At 35.6% G+C, this 26,737-nt stretch overlaps 1 protein-coding gene across 2 annotated transcripts; it reads left to right on the top strand.

Moving 5' to 3' along the window:
- Nucleotides 1-25,704, top strand: LOC132119481 (matrix remodeling-associated protein 8-like). 2 transcript variants are annotated; one of them, XR_009426161.1, is made up of 11 exons: nt 1-175; nt 4,051-4,077; nt 4,732-5,034; nt 5,331-5,432; nt 6,034-6,501; nt 23,183-23,344; nt 23,558-23,615; nt 23,701-23,783; nt 23,865-23,939; nt 24,105-24,329; nt 24,379-25,704. XR_009426161.1 is itself a non-coding variant. In XM_059529500.1 (10 exons), exons 1-10 carry the CDS (start codon nt 124-126, stop codon nt 24,143-24,145), a joined length of 1,371 nt encoding a protein of 456 aa, XP_059385483.1. In that variant the 5' UTR covers nt 1-123; the 3' UTR covers nt 24,146-25,704. The 2 variants fall into 2 exon arrangements, 1 of the variants encoding a protein (XP_059385483.1); XM_059529500.1 differs by having other exon boundaries at nt 24,105-25,704.
- Nucleotides 25,705-26,737: the final 1,033 nt, after the last annotated feature.

The raw sequence follows: 26,737 nt of genomic DNA, 5'->3' as shown, positions 1-26,737 counted from the left end.
GTCGCTGGTCGACAAACAGCAAGTCTTCCTTCGCGATAGAAGTTTGTTAGGTGAATAAATCTACAATTTCGTCTTTATACTGCTTTCAACACATCCTAGAGTCAATAACCCAAGATATCGGACATGAAGAACTTGGCTGTGACGTTGTGCGCTCGAGCGCTTTTCTTGGCTCAACGTGAGTATCTGATTTACCTACAAAGTTACTGTTGTTCTTTAAGCTTTAGTGTGGCTCTATTTACATGGACGGATATGAATAAATATGGTCTATAATATTTAAATTGACTAAAATGCTTAATTTTGTGTGGTATATAAGGTACAGTATGTCGCCCTTCTCTCACCTGAGTGTAGGCTTATCTTTGGCATGTCTCTGGAGAGTAGTAAATGTTTGCGAATATTATCCGCTGTTTAAAAGTTTTAAGTAATTTAATGTTTTTTTTTCAGTCTGTATTTCGCACTGTTGAAACGCAGATAACTTCAAACTTGTGTCCAATAAGACTGATGACTTTGTTTTGAACTAACCTAAAGAGAAGTTTCTGCCCCCATCATGATATGAGCACCAAAAGTTAAGCACATAAAAGATAAAAAGGGAAATTAATATATTTCTGGACATTCTGTGGAATGAATGCTAGATGTGGTATGGAATTTTATTTTGTGCAGAGGGGAATTCAGGTGGTGAGCATGAGATATTTGTCCATGATGGCCTTGTTTTTCTCTTGTTGAAATGTCTGATCCAGTGATGGTTTACAAAGAGCTGAAGCTTATTCTTCGTATTCTCTTTGCACTGAAAATTCCCCTTACCTAACACATTGGACCTAGAGTTGCATATTTAGAACTCGGGAGTGATTCAGGGTGATTCACTTGACACAAACAGCAAAGGCATACGGTTTTATTTAAAACAAGTGTAGATGTTTTATTATTCAGATCTACTCATCACAGATTGAGTCAGTGTTGTAAACGTATGATTAACCAGGTTTGGTCAGTTAAAGGATTAGTTCACTCGAGAATGAAGATGTGCAAGCGGAAGTTGGAAGATGTATGGGTCGCGCTCGCCTCTGGGAAATGTAGGAGAAAAGGAAACAAAGTGTCCTTACTTTAGCAAAGGAAAACCAGTCACCTCTTTGCTTATTTCAAAATCCTACGATGTTTTTCTTCACAATTCCTCACTTTGTGCTTCTGATTCGTGTCCAGAGATTTGTTTTGTTCTCTCACCGCGCTTGTCACTAACCACGCTGCGCTGATCCACCTGCATGTTTTCTGGTTCCCCACAGTCAGCAGAAGTGAGGAAAAAATTGTTTATTACATTTGAAATCTGGATATTTATCTTACAAAAATGCATGATTTCGCTACAGGGGGCCTTTGTTCACCCCCCGGAGCCATATGAGGGACGTTTTAATACAGATGTGGACACTTTATTTCACGTCTTCTGAACTGTTGACAACAAACACCCATTTACCCCATTGAAAGGCTTGGAAGAGCAAGGACAATTTTTTATATAACTCCGATTTTTAATTATTCTGAAAGAGGAAAGTCACATACACCTAGGATGCATCGAGGGTCACGAATTTTCATTCTCTGGTGAAATAACCCTTTAAGACAGGTCCTTTTGGCAGTTGGGCCAATGACAATTTTTTTTTTTTTTTTTTTCAATCAGAGCTTAATGTTTTGGTGTAAAACTAAACTCTGTTTGAATTATACATGTCTGTGGCTCTATTTGAATTTCTAAATGGATTTGTTTCATCAATCCAGCCTGCTAAATTCTCCATACACTGAATTTCTGAAGTAAAATGTTCACTATACTTACTCTTTTCACTTTATCCCCTATCTTGACCATTCATCTTAAATTAATACACTAGACATTTTGCAATGGTTTTCTGTTTTAAGTGGATAATCCCAAAACATTATGATTCTGCACACTCAGCAGGTCTGTGAGACAACTTAAGTGAAATCTTACCTATAGTTTAACCCATATAAACAAACCACAGTTACAAAGCCAATACCCAGGCTTGATAAACAGCACTGCTTTTTTTTTCTTTTTCTGCTGGGCTGAGATTAAGAACCCGGGCTCATTTCTGGTGTAGGACTATTTATGAAATCATTTTCATCACTAAAAATACAGTTCCTTATTCAGTTAAATACAGTTCCTCTGAAGCTGTTTCATAATTCTGAGAAGAAAAAAACATCGGAGCCCTGACTTCATCCAAAAATGCAATTCTTTTATTATTTACTTTACATCGCTTCATTCCAAACCTGCTTTACTGTTTCTTGAAACAACAAAGTACTTTTTCATACAATGAAGGTCAATGGGGTCCAATTTTGTTTTGCCAAGAACATTCTTTAAAATGTCTTTTTTTGTGTTTCACTGAAGTCATACAGATGTGGAATGACATAGGGGTTAGTAAATGGCACAGAATTGTCATTTTGGGGAAAACATGAAAAAGATATAGAAAGAGAGATGCAGTTTTGTAGGTTTACAGTCTAATGTGCAGGTGCTGTTTTGCCCTCAACATGTTTGTGTGAATTTGAGTGTGCATATGTGAATGAAAGATGAATACCCTATATGAGCAAATGGACAAGTCATTGCATTTCAAAATGCTTCCTCTGCAGATTCCAAAGGCTTGACACTCTCTCTCCTCCTCCTCTGCCTTTCACTCTAATGATTGTGGTTTCTCCTAACACATCCTTATTACTTTCTATTGCCCTCAGGTTTTGCTGTACATTCCCAAAAGTATTTATTTTTCACTCATTTGACACAAAATCATTATGACATAACAACCCTCAAAGATCATATACAGAGATGAAAACCCATGTGAAAATAATTATTACTGTGTATCTTAACTGAATATCTTTCTTTATTGTAAAAGTCTCTAAAAAGCATTATATTTCAGTCTGCTCTTTCAGAGAAACCACTGCTTTGAAAATAATTGTACAGAATTGGTTAAGTCATCTGAATGGTAGTCACAGCTGTTAGAGACAGCTGTGCAAAAAGAACTACACTGCTCTTGTTTTTCATGAAATTCTGTGTTTCACATGGTTGTGAAATGTTAAAATGTCTTGTTCATCCAACAGACTTTTTGTGTTTTGTACTGTGTTTCTTTAAGCTTGTGGGTTGTGTGAATAGAAAAAAAGGAAACCAACCCATTTTATATAATTCTCTTATATTTTTGTAGCATGTTGAAATGGAAACACAGAAAATGTTACTACTTTATGACTAAGGGAGTGGTTGAATTGTCCCAGACCCTCTTAATGCAAGATAATCTGGGACTGTCCAACCACTCCCTTAGTCATAAAGTTCATAAAATGAAAATTGTGGTTATCATTTACTTACCCTCATATTGTTCCAAACCTGACTGTTTTGTTCACAAATCAGTGATTGTTACTTATCTCATGAACATGTCAAAGAAAGCCACTGCAGGGCAAATTTCAGTAGGCCTTTTTTTGTGAGCTGTCCCTTGAATTTACAAAACTTGACAAACATTTCAGTGATTGAGAATAATTTGGGTTTAGGTAATAGTTAAATGTTTATATTCTAAGCCTAAATTTGAGCAGAGATTACAAGGTAATGTTTTATTAGCCTGGAGTGTTTGGATTCTTCTTGTAGATGTACAAAGAGGTGTTTATTCCTGATAGTAGACTCATGCAAACATCCAAAAAAATCCTTCCAGACAGCTGCAATATATTGGTGCTGCTCATTTTCCCAAAATATTTGTTGACAAAGTAATGTTATGCAGACAGGGAAGCCTACTGTACATGGCTGGCCATCACCATGTTTCATGGTTCCGTCTTTTTGTGTGTTGCTGTATGTTTCACATATTATACCTACAATATATTGTTTTATTGTGCTTCGAAGCCTTCAGTTGGTAGTTTCAAGGCCCAGTTTGTCATAAAACATCCAGCAGGTTGATTTTTTTAGAGTTAATAATTTTAACAGTTATTTCTAAAAAAAAACACAATGATAAATCCCTTATGGCACATCTCTAGTCTTGAACCTAGTGGGAAGAAAAGTATGAGGTGGCTTATGTATTAAATTTTTTCTCTTTGCTTATTTTACAGTTCTGGCTTCATTCCTCTTCAGCCCTGGTAAGCACATTACTTAAAACTAAAAAAAAATGTAATCAAAAGTGTATAGAGCATATTACTTAACAATATAAGTATCCAAAAATATACACTACCATTCAAAAGTTTAAGGCCGGTACGATTTCTTAAAAAAATATATTAATGCTATTTAGAAGGATGCAATAAATGGATCAAAAGTGACAGTATTGACAAATACATTGCTGCAATTGATTTCTGTTTAATTGAAAATAAATAAATGCTGCTCTTTTGAACTTTCTATTCTTTATAATCCAGATTCTTTTAGCAAGGTTTCCACATATAACTGTTCAACACTGATAATAATTTTTTTATAAATCATATGTAATTGAAAATTATATTTCACAATATTACTGTGTTTACAATAGTTTTGATCAAATAAATGCAGTCTTTGTGGGCATAAGATACTTATTTTCAAAAACATTCAGTAAAGTTACCAACCCCAAACTTATGAACAGAGAAGAGTAACTACAGCGGCAGGACTGAGAATTCTGTGATTACTTCAAACACCAGTTTACTGGTTCTCTAGCTACTTATGGCTGATTACAACAGTGTAATGTAAATTTGGGTAATCACACATGATAGTGCTTTTCAATGATTAGGCCTAATCTGTGTCCGGGAAACCGGCCATTTGTGTTTCAGCACTAGGCCAAAGTGATGGCAGTGGCGTGGTGGTGGCCACGTACAATATCAGCGTGCTGCAGGGATCTCAGGCGGTATTGCAATGTCATAGTCAGCGCATGGTGTGGACACAAGACCGCATAAAGGATCGCCAAAGGGTAGTGCACTGGGATTTACTTCGTATTGGCCCAGACCTCGCAATGGAACGTGTTATAGACATGTTTTCTACTGGAGACCAGCGCATCTACAATGGCTACAACCAGGGGCGGATTAACATGACAAAGACCGCTTTTAAGGATGGCAACTTCTCTTTGGTAATCAAAGGTGAGATACTTTTCAGCAATGCAAAGGAACTCCCTAGAAATGAGCCTCAAACCTTAGCAGCCACCAGTCAATCAGTCTGTCTTTCTGTAAATAACATCATAGTAAGCACCAAGAGGAACTGCCTAACAACTACACAGAATGCTTTGGGAGCCACCAGCTATATCCCTTGGAACATCAAATCCATTCAAACTTCTCAAGTTTTTAAACTACATAAGACCTACAGTATATAACCTTCACATTTCAGAATGTTCCTTTTCTTGATTCTAAATTGATACATTTTTTCTGGGTTCATACAGATGTTGCAGTGAGTGACAAAGGAATCTACTCCTGTAACCTGCATCATCATTACTGCCACCTGTATGAGTCAATCAAAGTTCAGCTCAATGTCACCAGATCAGGTTGGTAAATTCACTTCATATTTAAGAGGAGATTTTTGTCTGGCTATTCTTGGCATTTAACCTGCATCTTTATCAGACTGTTTAAGTTCATGCCAAATAAGGAGCTGGCTGATGATTAAAGAATGGAAAGAATGTGAAGACCATTTGAAAAGCAAACTTTGCACTTTTCTTTTCATCTCCATTCACCAACTTAAAAAATAAAAAATAGAGACAGTGAGTATTAGTACAATTTAAAATAAAATAAATATTTTAATATCTTTTCAAATTTATTCAGTGCCTGTGATGGCAAATCTGGAATTTTCAAGTGTAATATTATCCTTCATGAATCGTTCTGACTTGCTAATTTGGTGCTCAAGTAATTTTTTTTTATTATTATCAATGTCAAAGACAGTTATACTGCTTAATATTTTTGTAGAAAACATGTTATTTTTTACCATATATAATAGTTTTTTGTCTTAACTGTCAGTTAGGTCAATTTAATGGATCCTTGCTGAATAAAAGTAAAAAAAAATTAAAATATGTATTTTAATAATTACCTTTGAACAGTAATTATACTGTATATGTATACTCAAATATACATGTTGCTGTGGTTTTCTCTCAGCACGTAAGGAGAGGCGGTTTTGGGACGGTCAGAAGGCAGTGTTTGTGATTCTGGTGGGTAGCACGGTGGTTCTCCCTTGTGTTAACCGCCGGCCTATCTGGACAGAGGGCAACACTCAGGAGGACCAACAACAAGTGGTGCACTGGGACCGTCAACCTCCAGGGGTCCGACACGACCGTGCTGATCGGCTCATCGACCTGTACGCTTCTGGTGAGAGACGTCACTACGGACCGCTGTTTGTTCAGCAAAAGATGAATATTTCTGCCACAGCGTTCTCGCAGGGAGATTTCTCTCTGATCATCTCAGACACCCAGCCCATGGATCAGGGTCTATACTCCTGTCATCTCCACCATCACTACTGCGGCCTGCACGAGAGACGCATCTTCCAGCTTACTGTGATGCCTCCGGTCCCTCAGATCCCTCAGGAACCCACAGATGAACCTCAATATCTTCCCAATGAAGACCCAAGTAAGAGAAACACCCAGAGTAATAGTGATTTATAATAAAAATCTATTCATTATGAGAATCAAGAGATCGGATTTGAGAAGCATACATTCAGTAAGGTTAAATTATTCAGCTTTCTTTATTTCAACTGTTTACTAATCATGTACGACACTTTCACAGCACACAAGGGATTTTCCAGAATTCTCCCAATTTAACACAGAATAGTTGCTGCGGTCAGTGGTTTCTGTTGCTGCTTTGGCATTATGACATGTTTGCACCACAGATTCCAGTAAATATTTTTCATCTGAATGCATGTCTGCAGTTCATAAAGTGTGTCTAAAATGGTTGTCAACTGAATTGGCACTCAACTAAAGTTGCATGTGGATAAATGCATGTTCCTGAAGAAATATGTTGATTGCTATATTTGCAACTTAGACCCCCAGGCTAGGGAGTTCTCCTAATTTAATTAGCTTTTCTTTATTTGTTCTTGGTTTGTCATTTGTTTGTATTCACAAGAGAAAGAGGCAAGGGTTGATGCTCATTACTGTTATAGTCTACACTTGTTTTATAGAAGAGTTTTGTATTAGTCAGCATTTATTGAGCCAAAGAAAAAGCACCCACCCACCCTTGGACTCCCTTTTATGTCTTATGAATTTAATCTCTATTGACTAAATGATAAACAAATTTAAGAAAAAGAAATGAGAAAGAAAATAGTGCATGAAATTAAGCAAACAATCCTGACCTAAATCAGGAGGTAAGTCTGCAGATCTGGTTACCCTGCTGTCTGGGTTGACACGTTCACATTCATTGAAATGCAGCATTTATCCTTGAAAACTTCTTCTTCTTCTGCTTCTTTTTCACTTGCATTCCACTGCTGTTCCCTCTCCCACTATTACAGCTCGCTTTCTCAGTTTGAGTTTTGTTCTGTTTAGATCAGTGATAGCCATTTGTTTTCTTTTGAGGTATTGCCAGGCAGACAGAAGGGAAGGAGGATAAGAAAGCTTTTTTATTTGCATAAGACAGGGAGGTAGGTGATGTGAATTTGGAGATAAAAAAGTAAGGAAATATATAAGAGACCGAGAGGAATTGATGCATAAGTTTTAATGATTTCTTTACAGAGATGAGAGTTGGGGGAAAGACAAACAGAAAAACCACTAATAAGAAAATGTTGACCATATACTACACAAACCTTTTGGTGCTAGAAAGGAAAGCGCTAAACACTTTCTGCTAACAACAATATATTTCTACATGGCCTTTTTTTGTGGCAAAAACAAACAAACAAAAAAACCTTGGCCATCTGCAGTGAGTGCCTATTTATACATTGTGTTATTCTGATTTGCAGTGTCTGTATTTTGTTTTGATGTCAATTGTTTATCTAGGCTCTCTTCCTTGATTTAAAGGGATAGTTCAGTCATTAATCACTCTCACATCATTTCAAACCCATATGAGTTTTGTTTTGATGTTAAAAAAATAAATATAAGAATAATAATAATAATTAAAGCTGCAAGCAGCATTTACCGGGGTTCAAGCATTTAAGGCCTCTGAGGTAGTCACAGTCAGACACATGCACTGAAATTAAATGATTAAACTAGTTTTTCAGAGTTTAGATGTCATTTTCAGGTTTCACTGTAATCATAATGTGGCAAACATTTAAAAACTGATATATATGTTTAAACAAAATGGAAAACTTTAACTCAATGAGATTTAAAATTTTGTAACAGTGTTTTTTGATTGTTTAGGCATGAATTAATGAATCCTTTCAACAATACTGTTTAACTTAGCTGAATGAGCCCATTATTGGTCTTCCGCTGCCATCTAGTGGTTATAAATTGCATTTACTCAAACAACGTGTTTTTAAACATAACTGTTATAGTGTTTTTTTTTTTTTTTGCCCAATCTCTCTTAAATTTTGCATGCTTGTTTAGAATGAAATTATTCATCATTTTACACAGTTTTGATCATTTGTGGGCTTTCTGTTTGTATTAATAGGCCTTTGTGTGCACTATGACAAGAACATATTATAAAATTACTGGTTTATAGTTGTCCAAATGCAATTGTTTAACATGTTTTTGATAATTATTGACCTTCAGGGTCTAGAGAATTGTACTTCAGTGGTTTTATTGATTTTCAGCTTAAAGCCTTGGACTAATTTGCCAAAGTAACTTTTTAAACTAATCTTGAATATTTAATTAAAAGCTTTATTGACAACATTGGTCCCAAAGGCAAAGTTGTTCAGAATGAGGAGATCTATCATATGATATGAAGATCTAGCGTTTGTGTGAATATATGAGCATTTTCAAACAATTTGAGGCCATTTACCATATAAATCTTGTGTTTTGAGACCTTTTCTACTGTTATAGCGCCACCTATGGTCCGATCTCTATGAAACTTTGCATGCTTGTTAAGAGTCACCTGTTACATGTTTTCACCGAGTTTCATAAAGTTTTGAGTTTTCGTTTAGGTTTTATAGGCTTTGGGGTATTTTGGTCACGCCCCTTTTCTATATTAGCCTGTTATAGCTAACAAAGGACAAAATTCCAATTTTTTTTTTGATAATTATTGATCTAGAGAGTCCAGAGAATATTACTGCAGCGGTTTGGTTCCGATCTGGCTAAAAACCTAGGACTAGTTTGCAAAAGTAGGTTTTTAACATATTCTTGAATAATTAATGAACGGTTTGATTGACATCTTCGCTCCCAGAGGCAAAGTTGTTCAGAATGAGGAGATCTATCATATGATTAAGTGTTTGTGTGAATATATGAGCATTTTCAACCAATTTGAGGCCATTTACCATATAAATATTGTGTTTTTGAGACCTTTTATACTGTTATAGCGCCACCTATGGCCCGATCTCCATGAAACTTGGCATGATTGTTCTGAGTTTCTGTTGAGGTTTTATAGGCTTTTGTTTGTATGTGACCACGCCTCTTTTTATAAATGACCTGGTTACAGCTAACCAAAGGACAAAATTCAACATTTTTTTGATAATTATTGATCTACAGCGTCCAGAGAATGTTACTGCAGTGGTTTGGTTCTGATTGGGTGAAAAACCTAGGACTAGTTCGCAAAAGTAGGTTTTTAACATATTTGTGAATAATTAATGAACGATTTGATTGACAGCCATAGTTCTTGAGGCAAAGTTGTGCATAATGAGGAGATCTATCAAATGATATGCATATTGTGTGAATCTGTGTTACGCCACGTGATTACTGAGCCAAAAAATCTCATTAGCGCCAACTAGTGGCCGATTTCTTTCAAAATTCTTACAGACCTTAAGGTTCATGAGTCGAACGTACCCAGTGAGTTTCGTTCCGATCAACTTCCGTTAACCCCTTCAAATAGGTGCTTAAAAATTTTTGGCCAATGGCGGCCATGTTTTTTGAGATATGCAAATGTCCTCATAAGTACTTGTGCCCCTTCAGACCAAGACACTGCATACCAATTTTCAAGTCGATCGAATCAACAGCTGCCTAGTTATAGCCATTTATGTGTTTTTTCTACCTTAGAGCGCCCCCAAGTGGCAGAGAGGCGCAATTTTTTTTATTTGACCAAAGATTCAGCTCATACATATGTGTACTAAGTTTGGTGAAGATATCTCATTTCGTTCAAGAGTTATAGTCAAAATAACATTTGGCTAACGTTAGCATACATGCTTTTTGGCGTACTGTTTCGCGTAAGAATCGAAATTTCAACTTTTTTTTGATCATTATTGATATTGAGTGTCCAGGGAATATTTCTGCAGTGGTTTGGTTCCGATTGGTGGAAAATCCTAGGACTAGTTCGCAAAAGTAGGTTTGAGCGTTAGGTCCATTTTGCGGGAAAACGGTGCGTCGTAGAGTAAAAAAAGGCGCAGAGCAATTTTTTCCGTACTTACCCAAGGATCACAACGATGCATAGTTTTTGAGTCTACGTCAAGCGGTTTACGATCTATGGCCAAAAATGTCTGAAAATTTTGTTTTTTGCGCTGTAGCGCCCCCCTTTGGCCGATTGGGCTGAGACTTTGATAGGTTCTCCCCAAATTGAGCTCTACAATCTGGCCAAATTTCAAGTCTCTAGGCCTTACGGTTTGGGCTGCACGTTCAGTTTTAGGGGAGAATAATAATAATAATAATAATAATTAAAGCTGCAAGCAGCATTTACCGGGGTTCAAGCATTTAAGGCCTCTGAGGTAGTCACAGTCAGACACATGCACTGAAATTAAATGATTAAACTAGTTTTTCAGAGTTTAGATGTCATTTTCAGGTTTCACTGTAATCATAATGTGGCAAACATTTAAAAACTGATATATATGTATAAACAAAATGGAAAACTTTAACTCAATGAGATTTAAAATTTTGTAACTGTGTTTTTTGATTGTTTAGGCATGAATTAATGAATCCTTTCAACAGTACTGTTTAACTTAGCTGAATGAGCCCATTATTGGTCTTCCGCTGCCATCTAGTGGTTATAAATTGCATTTACTCAAACAACAATGTGTTTTTAAACATAACTGTTATAGTGTTATTTTTTTTTTTGCCAAATCTCTCTTAAATTTTGCATGCTTGTTTAGAATGAAATTATGCATTATTTTACAGTTTTGATAATTTGTGGGCTTTCTTGTTTGTATTAATAGGCCTTTGTGTACACTATGCAAATAACATATTATAAAATTACTGGTTTATAGTTGTCCAAATGCAATTGTTCAACATGTTTTTGATAATTATTGACCTTCAGAGTCTAGAGAATTGTACTTCAGTGGTGTTATTGATTTTCAGCTTAAACCCTATCACTAGTTTGCCAAAGTAACTTTTTAAAATAATCTTGAATATTTAATTAACAGCTTTATTGACAACATTGGTCCCAGAGGCAAAGTTGTTCAGAATGAGCTGTTCATTTACCATATAAATCTTGTGTTTTGAGACCTTTTCTACTGTTATAGCGCCACCTATGGTCCGATCTTCATGAAACTTTGCATGCTTGTTAAGAGTCACCTGTTACATGATTTCACCAAGTTTCATAAAGTTTTGAGTTTTCGTTAAGGTTTTATAGGCTTTGGGGTGTGTTTGGCCACACCCCTTTTCTAAATTACCCCTTTAAAGCCAACCAAAGTACAAAATTCAACATTTTTTTGATAATTATTGATCTAGAGAGTCCACAGAATATTACTGCAGTGGTTTGGTTCCAATCGGACAAAAAACCTAGGACTAGTTCGCAAAAGTAGCTTTTTAACATATTTGTGAATAACAATTGAACGATTTGATTGACAGCAATGGTTCTTGAGGCAAAGTTGTGCATTATGAGGAGATCTATCAAATGATATGCATATTGTGTTGATATGTGAAACACCACGTGATTACAGAGCCATAAAACTCGTTAGCGCCAACTAGTGGCCGATTTCTTTCAAAATTCTTACAGACCTTAAGGTTCATGAGTCGAACGTACCCAGCGAGTTTCGTTCCGATCAACATCTGTTAACCCTTTCAAATAGGTGCCTAAAATTTTTTGGCCAATGGCGGCCATGTTTTTTGAGATATGCAAATGTCCTCATAGGTACTTGTGCCCCTTCAGACCAAGACACTGCATACCAATTTTCAAGTCGATCGAGCCAACGGTTGCCTAGTTATAGCCGTTTATGTGTTTTTTCTTTTTATAGCGCCCCCAAGTGGCAGAGGTCTGCAATTTTTTTTATTTGACCAAAGTTTTAGCTCATAAAAATGTTCAGCAAGTTTGGTTATGATATCTCATTTCATTCATGAGTTATAGCCTGTTGCGTAAAATTGGTCCTCGACTTTCGAACATTTTGGAGTCCCATTATGACAGTGAGTCAAAATTTCTACTTTTTTTTGATAATTATTGATATTCACTGGCCAGAGAACATTTCTGCAGTGGTTTGGTTCAGATTGGGCGAAAAACCTAGGACTAGTTCGCAAAAGTAGGTTTTGGACATACGTCAAATTTGCGAAAAAACGAGGCCTCCTAGACCCAAAATCAGAGTGACCGTTTTTCATTTCGCATGACCCAAGGATTCCAGAAATGTTAAATTTTTGGCTCTATCACAAGCGCTTTAGGAGCTATTAGCTAAAACGCATTTTCGATCACTGTAGCGCCCCCTATTGGCCAATTGGGCTGAGACTTTGATAGGTTCTCCCCAAATGGAGCTCTATCATCTGACCAAGTTTCAAGTCTCTAGGCCTTACGGTTTGGGCTGCACGTTCAGTTTTAGGGGAGAAGAATAATAATAATAATAATAAAAATCCTAACAAAAACAATAGGGTTTCAGCACTGCGTGCTTGAACCCCTAATTAAAGCTGCAAGCAGCATTTACCGGGGTTCAAGCATTTAAGGCCTCTGAGGTAGTCACAGTCAGACACATGCACTGAAATTAAATGATTAAACTAGTTTTTCAGAGTTTAGATGTCATTTTCAGGTTTCACTGTAATCATAATGTGGCAAACATTTAAAAACTGATATATATGTATAAACAAAATGGAAAACTTAAACTCAATGAGATTTAAAATTTTGTAACAGTGTTTTTTGATTGTTTAGGCCTGAATTAATGAATCCTTTCAACAGTACTGTTTAACTTAGCTGAATGAGCCCATTATTGGTCTTCCGCTGCCATCTAGTGGTTATAAATTGCATTTACTCAAACAACAATGTGTTTTTAAACATAACTGTTATAGTGTTATTTTTTTTTGCCCAATCTCTCTTAAATTTTGCATGCTTGTTTAGAATGAAATTATGCATCATTTTACACAGTTTTGATCATTTGTGGGCTTTCTTTTTGTATTAATAGGCCTTTGTGTGCACTATGACAAGAACATATTATAAAATTACTGGTTTATAGTTGTCCAAATGCAATTGTTCAACATGTTTTTGATAATTATTGACCTTAAGAGTCTAGAGAATTGTACTTCAGTGGTTTTATTGATATTCAGCTTAAAGCCTTGGACTAATTTGCCAAAGTAACATTTTTAACTAATCTTGAATATTTAATTAACAGCTTTATTGACAACATTGGTCCCAAAGGCAAAGTTGTTCAGAATGAGGAGATCTATCATATGATATGAAGATCTAGCGTTTGTGTGAATATGAGCATTTCCAAACAATTTGAGGCCATTTACCATATAAATCTTGTGTTTTGAGACCTTTTCTACTGTTATAGCGCCACCTATGGTCCGATCTCTATGAAACTTTGCATGCTTGTTAAGAGTCACCTGTTACATGTTTTCACCAAGTTTCATAAAGTTTTGAGTTTTCGTTTAGGTTTTATAGGCTTTTGGGTATTTTGGTCACGCCCCTTTTCTATATTAGCCTGTTATAGCTAACCAAAGGACAAAATTCAATTTTTTTTGATAATTATTGATCTAGAGAGTCCAGAGAATATTACTGCAGTCGTTTGGTTCCGATCTGGCTAAAAACCTGGGACTAGTTTGCAAAAGTATTTTTTAACATATTCTTGAATAATTAATGAACGGTTTGATTGACATCTTCGCTCCCTGAGGCAAAGTTGTTCAGAATGAGGAGATCTATCATATGATCTAGTGTTTGTGTGAATATATGAGCATTTTCAACCAATTTGAGGCCATTTACCATATAAATCTTGTGTTTTTGAGACCTTTTATACTGTTATAGCGCCACCTATGGCCCGATCTCCATGAAACTTTGCATGATTGTTCAGAGACATCTGCTACATGTTTTCTCAAAGTTTCGTAAAGTTTTGAGTTTCTGTTGAGGTTTTATAGGCTTTTGTTTGTATGTGACCACGCCCCTTTTAATTAATGACCTGGTTACAGCTAACCAAAGGACAAAATTCAACATTTTTTTGATAATTATTGATCTACAGCGTCCAGAGAATGTTACTGCAGTGGTTTGGTTCTGATTGGGTGAAAAACCTAGGACTAGTTCGCAAAAGTAGGTTTTTAACATATTTGTGAATAATTAATGAACGATTTGATTGACAGCCATAGTTCTTGAGGCAAAGTTGTGCATAATGAGGAGATCTATCAAATGATATGCATATTGTGTGAATCTGTGTTACACCACGTGATTACTGAGCCAAAAAAATCTCATTAGCGCCAACTAGTGGCCGATTTCTTTCAAAATTCTTACAGACCTTAAGGTTCATGAGTCGAACGTACCCAGCGAGTTTCGTTCCGATCAACTTCCGTTAACCCCTTCAAATAGGTGCTTAAAATTGTTTGGCCAATGGCGGCCATGTTTTTTGAGATATGCAAATGTCCTCATAAGTACTTGTGCCCCTTCAGACCAAGACACTGCATACCAATTTTCAAGTCGATCGAGCCAACGGCTGCCTAGTTATAGCCATTTATGTGTTTTTTCTATCTTAGAGCGCCCCCAAGTGGCAGAGATGCGCAATTTTTTTTATTTGACCAAAGATTCAGCTCATACATATGTGTACTAAGTTTGGTGAAGATATCTCATTTCGTTCAAGAGTTATAGTCAAAATAACATTTGGCTAACGTTAGCATAGACGCTTTTTGGCGTGCTGTTTCGCGTAAGAATCGAAATTTCAACTTTTTTTTGATAATTATTGATATTGAGTGTCCAGGGAATATTTCTGCAGTGGTTTGGTTCCGATTGGTTGAAAATTCTAGGACTAGTTCGCAAAAGTGGGTTTGAGCTTTAGGTCCATTTTACGGAAAAACGGTGCGTCGTAGAGTAAAAAAAGGCAGAAAACAATTTTTTTCGTACTAACCCAAGGATCACAACGATGCATAGTTTTTGAGTCTACGTCAAGCGGTTTACGATCTATGGCCAAAAATGTCTGAAAATTTTGTTTTTTGCGCTGTAGCGCCCCCCTTTGGCCGATTGGGCTGAGACTTTGATAGGTTCTCCCCAAATTGAGCTCTACAATCTGGCCAAATTTCAAGTCTCTAGGCCTTACGGTTTGGGCTGCACGTTCAGTTTTAGGGGAGAAGAATAATAATAATAATAATAATTAAAGCTGCAAGCAGCATTTACCGGGGTTCAAGCATTTAAGGCCTCTGAGGTAGTCACAGTCAGACACATGCACTGAAATTAAATGATTAAACTAGTTTTTCAGAGTTTAGATGTCATTTTCAGGTTTCACTGTAATCATAATGTGGCAAACATTTAAAAACTGATATATATGTATAAACAAAATGGAAAACTTTAACTCAATGAGATTTAAAATTTTGTAACAGTGTTTTTTGATTGTTTAGGCCTGAATTAATGAATCCTTTCAACAGTACTGTTTAACTTAGCTGAATGAGCCCATTATTGGTCTTCCGCTGCCATCTAGTGGTTATAAATTGCATTTACTCAAACAACAATTTGTTTTTAAACATAACTGTTATAGTGTTATTTTTTTTTTGCCCAATCTCTCTTAAATTTTGCATGCTTGTTTAGAATGAAATTATGCATCATTTTACACAGTTTTGATCATTTGTGGGCTTTCTGTTTGTATTAATAGGCCTTTGCGTGCACTATGACAAGAACATATTATTAAGTTACTGGTTTATAGTTGTCCAAATGCAATTGTTCAACATGTTTTTGATAATTATTGACCTTCAGAGTCTAGAGAATTGTACTTCAGTGGTTTTATTGATTTTCAGCTTAAAGCCTTGGACTAATTTGCCAAAGTAACTTTTTAAACTAATCTTGAATATTTAATTAACAGCTTTATTGACAACATTGGTCCCAAAGGCAAAGTTGTTCAGAATGAGGAGATCTATCATATGATATGAAGATCTAGCGTTTGTGTGAATATATGAGCATTTTCAAACAATTTGAGGCCATTTACCATATAAATCTTGTGTTTTGAGACCTTTTCTACTGTTATAGCGCCACCTATGGTCCGATCTCTATGAAACTTTGCATGCTTGTTAAGAGTCACCTGTTACATGTTTTCTCCAAGTTTCATAAAGTTTTGAGTTTTCGTTTAGGTTTTATAGGCTTTTGGGTATTTTGGTCACGCCCCTTTTCTATATTAGCCTGTTATAGCTATCCAAAGGACAAAATTCAACATTTTTTTGATAATTATTGATCTAGAGAGTCCAGAGAATATTACTGCAGCGGTTTGGTTCTGATCTGACTAAAAACCTAGGACTAGTTCGCAAAAGTAGGTTTTTAACATATTCTTGAATAATTAATGAACGGTTTGATTGACATCTTCGCTCCCAGAGGCAAAGTTGTTCAGAATGAGGAGATCTATCATATGATCAAGTGTTTGTGTGAATATATGAGCATTTTCAACCAATTTGAGGCCATTTACCATATAAATCTTGTGTTTTTGAGACCTTTTCTACTGTTATAGCGCCACCTATGGTCCGATCTTCATGAAACTTTGCATGCTTGTTAAGAGTCACCTGTTACATGATTTCACCAAGTTTCATAAAGTTTTGAGTTTTCGTTTAGGTTTTATCGGCTTTGGGGTGTGTTTGGCCACACCCTTTTTCTAAATTACCCCTTTAAAGCCAACCAAAGTACAAAATTCAACATTTTTTTGATAATTATTGATCTAGAGAGTCCACAGAATATTACTGCAGTGGTTTGGTTCCAATCGGACAAAAAACCTAGGACTAGTTCGCAAAAGTAGCTTTTTAACATATTTGTGAATAACAATTGAACGATTTGATTGACAGCAATGGTTCTTGAGGCAAAGTTGTGCATTATGAGGAGATCTTTCAAATGATATGCATATTGTGTTGATATGTGAAACACCACGTGATTACAGAGCCATAAAACTCGTTAGCGCCAACTAGTGGCCGATTTCTTTCAAAATTCTTACAGACCTTAAGGTTCATGAGTCGAACGTACCCAGCGAGTTTCGTTCCGATCAACATCTGTTAACCCTTTCAAATAGGTGCCTAAAATTTTTTGGCCAATGGCGGCCATGTTTTTTGAGATATGCAAATGTCCTCATAGGTACTTGTGCCCCTTCAGACCAAGACACTGCATACCAATTTTCAAGTCGATCGAGCCAACGGTTGCCTAGTTATAGCCGTTTATGTGTTTTTTCTTTTTATAGCGCCCCCAAGTGGCAGAGGTCTGCAATTTTTTTTATTTGACCAAAGTTTTAGCTAATAAAAATGTTCAGCAAGTTTGGTTATATCTCATTTCATTCATGAGTTATAGCCTGTTGCGTAAAATTGGTCCTCGACTTTCGAACATTTTGGCATCCCATTACGACAGTGAGTCGAAATTTCTACTTTTTTTTTGATAATTATTGATATTCACTGGCCAGAGAACATTTCTGCAGTGGTTTGGTTCAGATTGGGCGAAAAACCTAGGACTAGTTCGCAAAAGTAGGTTTTGGACATACGTCAAATTTGCGAAAAAACGAGGCCTCCTAGACCCAAAATCAGAATGACCGTTTTTCATTTCGCATGACCCAAGGATTCCAGAAATGTTAAATTTTTGGCTCTATCACAAGCGCTTTAGGAGCTATTAGCTAAAACGCATTTTCGATCACTGTAGCGCCCCCTATTGGCCAATTGGGCTGAGACTTTGATAGGTTCTCCCCAAATGGAGCTCTATCATCTGACCAAGTTTCAAGTCTCTAGGCCTTACGGTTTGGGCTGCACGTTCAGTTTTAGGGGAGAAGAATAATAATAATAATAATAAAAATCCTAACAAAAACAATAGGGTTTCAGCACTGCGTGCTTGAACCCCTAATAATAATAATATTAAAGCTGCAAGCAGCATTTACCGGGGTTCAAGCATTTAAGGCCTCTGAGGTAGTCACAGTCAGACACATGCACTGAAATTAAATGATTAAACTAGTTTTTCAGAGTTTAGATGTCATTTTCAGGTTTCACTGTAATCATAATGTGGCAAACATTTAAAAACTGATATATATGTATAAACAAAATGGAAAACTTTAACTCAATGAGATTTAAAAATTTTTAACTGTGTTTTTTGATTGTTTAGGCATGAATTAATGAATCCTTTCAACAGTACTGTTTAACTTAGCTGAATGAGCCCATTATTGGTCTTCCGCTGCCATCTAGTGGTTATAAATTGCATTTACTCAAACAACAATGTGTTTTTAAACATAACTGTTATAGTGTTATTTTTTTTTTTTTTTGCCAAATCTCTCTTAAATTTTGCATGCTTGTTTAGAATGAAATTATGCATTATTTTACAGTTTTGATAATTTGTGGGCTTTCTTGTTTGTATTAATAGGCCTTTGTGTACACTATGCAAATAACATATTATAAAATTAATGGTTTATAGTTGTCCAAATGCAATTGTTCAACATGTTTTTGATTATTATTGACCTTCAGAGTCTAGAGAATTGTACTTCAGTGGTGTTATTGATTTTCAGCTTAAACCCTATCACTAGTTTGCCAAAGTAACTTTTTAAAATAATCTTGAATATTTAATTAACAGCTTTATTGACAACATTGGTCCCAGAGGCAAAGTTGTTCAGAATGAGGAGATCTATCATATGATATGAAGATCTAGTGTTTTTGAGTGAATATATGAGCATTTTCAAACAATTTGAGGGCATTTACCATATAAATCTTGTGTTTTGAGACCTTTCCTACTGTTATAGCGCCACCTGTGGTCCGATCTTCATGAAACTTTGCATGCTTGTTAAGAGTCACCTGTTACATGATTTCACCAAGTTTCATAAAGTTTTGAGTTTTCGTTTAGGTTTTATAGGCTTTGGGGTGTGTTTGGCCACACCCCTTTTCTAAATTACCCCTTTAAAGCCAACCAAAGTACAAAATTCAACATTTTTTTGATAATTATTGATCTAGAGAGTCCACAGAATATTACTGCAGTGGTTTGGTTCCAATCGGACAAAAAACCTAGGACTAGTTCGTAAAAGTAGCTTTTTAACATATTTGTGAATAACAATTGAACGATTTGATTGAAAGCAATGGTTCTTGAGGCAAAGTTGTGCATTATGAGGAGATCTATCAAATGATATGCATATTGTGTTGATATGTGAAACACCACGTGATTACAGAGCCATAAAACTCGTTAGCGCCAACTAGTGGCCGATTTCTTTCAAAATTCTTACAGACCTTAAGGTTCATGAGTCGAACGTACTCAGCGAGTTTCGTTCCGATCAACATCTGTTAACCCTTTCAAATAGGTGCCTAAAAATTTTTGGCCAATGGCGGCCATGTTTTTTGAGATATGCAAATGTCCTCATAGGTACTTGTGCCCCTTCAGACCAAGACACTGCATACCAGTTTTCAAGTCGATCGAGCCAACGGTTGCCTAGTTATAGCCGTTTATGTGTTTTTTCTTTTTATAGCGCCCCCAAGTGGCAGAGGTCTGCAATTTTTTTTATTTGACCAAAGTTTTAGCTCATAAAAATGTTCAGCAAGTTTGGTTACGATATCTCATTTCATTCATGAGTTATAGCCTGTTGCGTAAAATTGGTCCTCGACTTTCGAACATTTTGGCATCCCATTACGACAGTGAGTTGAAATTTCTACTTTTTTTTGATAATAATTGATATTCACTGGCCAGAAAACATTTCTGCAGTGGTTTGGTTCAGATTGGGCGAAAAACCTAGGACTAGTTCGCAAAAGTAGGTTTTGGACATACGTCAAATTTGCGAAAAAACGAGGCCTCCTAGACCCAAAATCAGAGTGACCGTTTTTCATTTCGCATGACCCAAGGATTCCAGAAATGTTAAATTTTTGGCTCTATCACAAGCGCTTTAGGAGCTATTAGCTAAAACGCATTTTCGATCACTGTAGCGCCCCCTATTGGCCAATTGGGCTGAGACTTTGATAGGTTCTCCCCAAATTGAGCTCTATCATCTGACCAAGTTTCAAAGTCTCTAGGCCTTACGGTTTGGGCTGCACGTTCAGTTTTAGGGGAGAATAATAATAATAATAATAATAAAAATCCTAACAAAAACAATAGGGTTTCAGCACTGCGTGCTTGAACCCCTAAAAAATCCTAACAAAAACAATAGGGTTTCAGCACTTCGTGCTTGAACCCCTAATAATGATAATACAATAAACAATGTGTGCAGTGTGCAGTATATTCTTAGTTTTCATTAAGCCTATTACACATTTGTATTCAGAACAAACTAATATTGAAGTCATTATTCACTGAAATTGAATCATTCTTTTACTTATCCTTTTTGTTGTATTGGTCAGTCTGGTTCATACTGGTCTGGCTGATTCATTCATGAGATCTCAAGTTCCAGTGACCGAGCTGCAGTGGTTCAGCTTGTTAAAGGGAAAGATAATCAGTGACGGATGACTGAAGCAGCAAGAAGAAGAAGAAGCAAATAAACCAGCATGTGGTACTTGACCAGTTGATGACCAATTGTTATTTTTTTCGGTGAATTGTTCCTTTAAAGTATCAAATTTCCTCAACTACCCTAGCTATATTTTGTTATGTTGTACTTTGTGCAGACTGTTTACAAAAGTGTCATACAATTCGGCAGTCTATTCGTTTTCTAAGCTTTAACTTTCTCTCTTTTAACTGCTGCTAAATAACTCTGTGGTTTGACTTAATCTGCCCATTTTTTTTATTTCAGTCTTTCTTTCTTGTTTTCTTTCACGATTTTTGTCTCCTCCCTTGTGCATTCCATTTTGCTTCAGCTGTTTCTTTAATTTTCTGTTGATCTGTCTTGCCTGTGTCGCTTTCTTTCTCACTTCTCGCTGCATAGTTTTCTCTTTTTTTACCCTCCGTCTCCATCAATTCTGGAGTTTTTTTGGACAGCGTCTTGTTTATCTGCAGGAAAAGGGAAGTTAGATTCATCTGTAAAGCATCTGGCCAGCTGTAGCTAGAGCTCAACATTAGACCATAAGCCATAAGGAGGAGACTGTTGTGGATTTAGGTCAGCCCACCCTCAACATCCCCTCATTCCCCCTTCAACCTTCCCTCAACCCTTTTTTAAGCCGTCCAAAATGTGTCAGTCCTTTCTTCTGTCTTGTTTAAGCATGAAGAAAAAGACAACTGTCTGGATCCTGCTCAGGCATTACATAAAACCATTTCCTTTTAGGACGTTTCATAATTCTGTTTATTGTGTTATAGTTCAGCCATTTTAGACCAGGTGGTTCTAATCATATGAATCACTCAAGATCTGGCAATAGCTGTTCAAAAGTTGGGACCGTCCAAGTAAAGTCCCCGTGGAAGCCCTGTTCTGGATTGTTTGGCCCATAAATGTTCAGCTTTCATCTTTAGCCCAAACTCAACATCACCATAAACACAGCTATTCATGGACAAGCAGGAAAGAGTAAGTTACCTGTACCTGTGGCACCGGTAACAATTACGTAATGGGTATGTTTTAACACAGTAGTAAGCAGAATGTGCTTGTTTTCACAGAGAGTGGTAGGTACATTAGAAATATTTCATTACAAACATTTGTAATTTGTAGATGTCTGATATAAATATTAATAATATTATTGTTTTACTCTCTTTTTCATGGTAATGAATTCAATTTGATATACATTGCTATTCAAAAGTTTGGGTGTTTTTTGTAAGACATTTCTAAAAAGCTTTAAATAATAATATATATAACAACTTCATGGTAATAAGACATTAAGAAGCAAGAATCTCTCTCAAATTTTCAGGTCCAGATCCAAACATAATAGTCTCTTGAGTGATTTTCCACATCTAGTAACAGTACTCTTCTAAGACTTATGATATCATACAGTATTTTGTCATCTATTGTCGTCATTTTAGGCTGCGTGTCTTTATTATGTCTCTATTTTTGAAGAAGTGGTGCAGCTTTGGTTTTTATTTATTTGATTTATGAATTTTCCTGGGGAAGCAAAATGACAATGTCATTCAGTAAAATGGACCACAGAGAACTTCCCCATTTCCCACAATCATCTTTCTGTTTTCCAATACTGTTCTTGTTTTAAAGCCTTTTTTTTTCATTCCTGCCAGGAAAAAGAAAATCTTATCCTAGCTGAAAAACACATGGCAGGTTTTCTGGCAGAATTCAGAGTGCAATTAAAACAAACAAGTGCACAAACTGTGCTGCTTAAAATGAAGCAGTTACATTCGCACATTTAATATTTTTGTCCAAAGCCACTTAGAATGCATTCGAGGTACACATTAATCAGTGTGTGTATTTTCTTGAAATCAATCCCATGACCTTGGTGTTGCCAGTACAATGTTTTAAACTCCAGAAACAAGCAATGCACTCGCTCACCTTCAACATCTGTTTTGCCCTAATACCAGATCTCTGTGTACTGCTTCTACAGTTGTCTTTAGTTGAGGGTCAAGCCCTTATAGATTGCAGTGCAAGAAATATGAAAATATCCAAGGAAATGACCAATGAAAAGGGAAAGACATGCTGTAGATATCCGTATGAATCCAGCTCTTGTAAATATTTCTGTATATAGTGCTGTATATTTCTTTTTTTCTTTGTCTTTCCTGGATTTTGGTGTTTCAGTTATTTTTCACTTGAAAATGTATTGTGTTTTATAGCAGGTTAATCTAAAATATACTTTTTTCAATGTATTTATTTTATAGACTATGTAAGCTGATGTGAGGCCAAATAAATAGCTCAGGAGCATAGACTAGAATATGCTCATTTCTTAGAGGACATGAAATCAAGTTATGATTAAATCTGTAATCTTTCTCCTTCATGAGTGCTGAAGTGCGCTTTTTCACTTCAAACAATTCTGTGTAGCATAAGTCTTTTTAAGTAGCACAGGGCCCTCTGGTGGTTACTAAAAATGGCAAAAAACGATCAAGTATGATGCCAAAATCCTCAATATATATACTTCATCATCTTTTCTTTTAGACACCGATATGGTAGAAGTGCCGCCACATGTAATCAACGTCATCTTGCCAGAGCAAAGGAATCACTTCCTGCAGCAGCTGGGCTACATCCTAGCAATGCTCCTTCTACTGGCCCTTATTGTGTTGGCTATCGCTCTCCTGACGTGTCACCGGAAAAGACAAGGTCTTTTATCGGTCCTTTCCATCTGTTGTTTTGATATCTGTTGTTCATATAATTATATTACAGGTCTCTAAATGTAACTGTGGCGCAGAAGTGTCATTCAACCACATATATATAACATGTATCAATATGACATTTGTATGCTCAAATATTATGTAAACTGTACTTGATTTAATATTTGCATTGCATTTGTTTTGTTTTGTTTTTTAAACATAGGCCTAAATTTTGATCCACGAAAAGTCGAAAGCCCTCCTCTGCCAACGGTGGCGTATGTGTGAGTACCCACTGATGTTAAAACGCCATCTGTGAACATTAGTTATGCATAAAGCATAAGCTGTCAATTTTTGTCATATATCTAGTGGCCACACATCATGTGTTAAGAAAGAATGTGAGCGAAGCATCGCAGATGTGAAGTCAAGCAATCAAGAGGAGACGAAGCTGGGTGAGTTTACCTCATATTTGCTCTCAAAATGCACCACCCGTGAAAATACTTGGACAAATGTATTTCTGTTTTTCTCTGCAGACTACAAGAACAATCTTCTGAAGGAAGTGGAAATGTCCAAACTTTGCTCCCCAAAAGTCATTGACCTGGACAGAGGTAAAATCTTTGGTTGGGATTGTTTTAATGTATTTAGAAACAAATAAATGCAGCCTCATTGAGGATACTTCTTTAAATCAATCAATCAATATCAGCCCAAACTTTTACCACAGTAGTGTGCAAACCAAAATTGTCTTCCAAAACTCACTAATTCCCTCTCTTTAGCTTTTTTCTCTGCAGAGATGGAGAGACCATCTTGGAAATGAGGTACTTTGCCACTGGCTGGTCCAGGGGCAGATTTGGTCAAACTTGGGGTGACTTTGGGATGAAGAATGACATGTGGACAGTGACAATATGGCAAGGAAATAAGTGAAAGGAGAGAAAGACAGTTGTATAGTTTATTTTTCCTGACTCAAGATGGGTCAAATATATCTTTTTTTTTTTGCTCTTGTGAAGCTTGCAGGAAGCACCCGAGTCTCAACAGTAGTATTTTGGACAGCAGTTTCAGAGCACTAAAAAAACAAGCAAAAATCTTTAAAATGCAAGAATATAGTCTGCATTTTTTTTTTTACTGAATTTGCCCAATGCTGCCACACACTTTGTGAGTGAAAATAAAACACACCCAGAATAATGTGTCGTGTGGAAGGATGAGGCCTGGCAGAGGCTGTGACATGAAATGTTAGCTCAGAAGCCTTAATTGAGGAAGAACCTTCTTATTCAATAGGGAATCAAAAAAATATTTGCCGTTTTAAATGATTTTGTAATTAAATTAAGTCCACAGCTGTATGGTACAATTATTGCAGACGCTATTGCTACATCACAAATTGCATTTTTAATTCCTTTTTTTATATATTTTTTTCTTTCTGAAAGCTTCAATTTATAAGCATTCTTTAATGCATCATGCTCTTAATAATCATGCTAGGTCAGGTGTAATTTGCTTTTAATGTTGATCTGTCTCTGTATAATTTAGCCCAGACTCAATTCTGAATTTTATGTGTTGGTTTTGTATAACAGTTTTAAACATGAGTAAACATTAGTAGAAAATTAAAGTCTACATTCTTATTGGTGTATGAAAGCACAGTCAGTTTAGCCAAAATATTCAATACTGCAATTCATTAAATATCAAAATTTTTTCATTTTGATATTTATTCCCAGAAGTGTGTTACCAATAAAAAGCTACATTTTTTTAATGTATAAGATTTTTTATCACAATATTTTGTATCATGTTACACTGTCTCTGTTATTAACTTTTTCATGTTATCATTTTTAGATTTTCATGCTTACTTTTCTCATGTTACAAAACTTATTGCCTTTGTGTCACTGTTTATTTCAATATTCTAGTGTTTAGTGTATTTGCTTTCATACTATACATACTTGCTGCTTTGAGTTCATTTGAGGTCAAACAGTTAATTGTGAAAGTGATACAAATGCATCAAGGTACCTGTACAACATAAAAATAATTTAATTTTAATAGCATGGCTATGAATATTCAGACATGAATATGATAGATGCAAACATTTATTTTGCTCACATCGGTGTTATGTACTGATCAGTATGGTGAAACCGAAGCAATGCTTTTGCCCAGTATAATGATTATATGACACTCAGTCGCTCTTTTAAATTCCTTAAAGGCTCCAGATAAGAATGTGTTAAGACCACTGATTGAGGTGGCAAGAGGAATTTGCTGGGTAGAGCACAATGCATTCAGTACACATAATGGATACTTGATCATTCCCATCTTGATGCAGTTTTATTATTGATGATAAAATGTTCATTTCTTTGATTCAAAACAGAATGAAATAAACACATTTTAACTCCTGGATTATCTTTTACATGCAGTAGGTGGCATTTTTTCAGTGCATAAATGTAGGCTCATGTGCCTATAATGTTAAAGATTTATGATGCTTAAATAAATTCAAACTAGAAATCATTAGTATATGGCCATTTGCTTATTTATGACCAAACTTAAAAACATAAAATAAAATCTTTACTCATTTGCTCAACAAATTAGGAATGTCTGTTGAACTGTAATAAGACTGCAGCTGATTTTTGACAGATATTTCTCATAATTTTACCATAACTATCAGTGCTGTCTAAATAAATTAACTAATCAGAACAGAATTGACCTTTTGTCATTCAGCGCTACACAATTCATTTCACGTTGTTTTTTTTTTCATTATAAAAACCGTTTTAAATTAACATTCTGGGAAATGAATTGTTTTTCTGCCATGAACCATTAAATGCAAGCTAATTTGTTAAATACAAAGAAACAAAAATGTATTACATTTTCTGTAGGTGAGACCAACACTGATTAAAAATAAATAAATAAATCGTGTTCTGTAAAACTCTGAAATAAGTAATTTGTTCTGAAATATTTAAAATTAATTTACAGGAGTTATTTGAATTAATGTGGATGTTCCATTTAAATCTGTCGAATTCTAATGTCCTTTTTAATGCTTCAATTTGAATTGAATTTGAATTCAGGCATAAACAGTCAAATTCTAAGTTGAATAAGCAGATTTATTTGAATTTATTTCAAGGTTCCATTTTAATTAACAATTTACAATAAAATTTAATTGTTCAATAATATTAGTTAACTACACTGGTTAACAAACTAACAATGATAAATACTTCTAAAGCATTTATCAACCAAAGTTAATGTAACAAACATATTGTTCATTGTTAGTTATTGTTAGCTAATGCATGAACTAACTGAAACTAATTGGAAAGTATAGTAAAGTGTAACCAAATCTTAAAATTCGATTTTTTTGTTTTTTTCTTTGTTTATTGTTTTAATTCAAATCCACCTCGAATCCAGACTTTAAAGAGTGCATGGCTTCTTTCTAGCACACGATGGC

Source organism: Carassius carassius, chromosome 38 (assembly GCF_963082965.1).
Source record: "Carassius carassius chromosome 38, fCarCar2.1, whole genome shotgun sequence".
NCBI classification, from domain to species: domain Eukaryota; kingdom Metazoa; phylum Chordata; class Actinopteri; order Cypriniformes; family Cyprinidae; genus Carassius; species Carassius carassius.
This window is presented reverse-complemented; position numbering and strand designations above follow the sequence as displayed.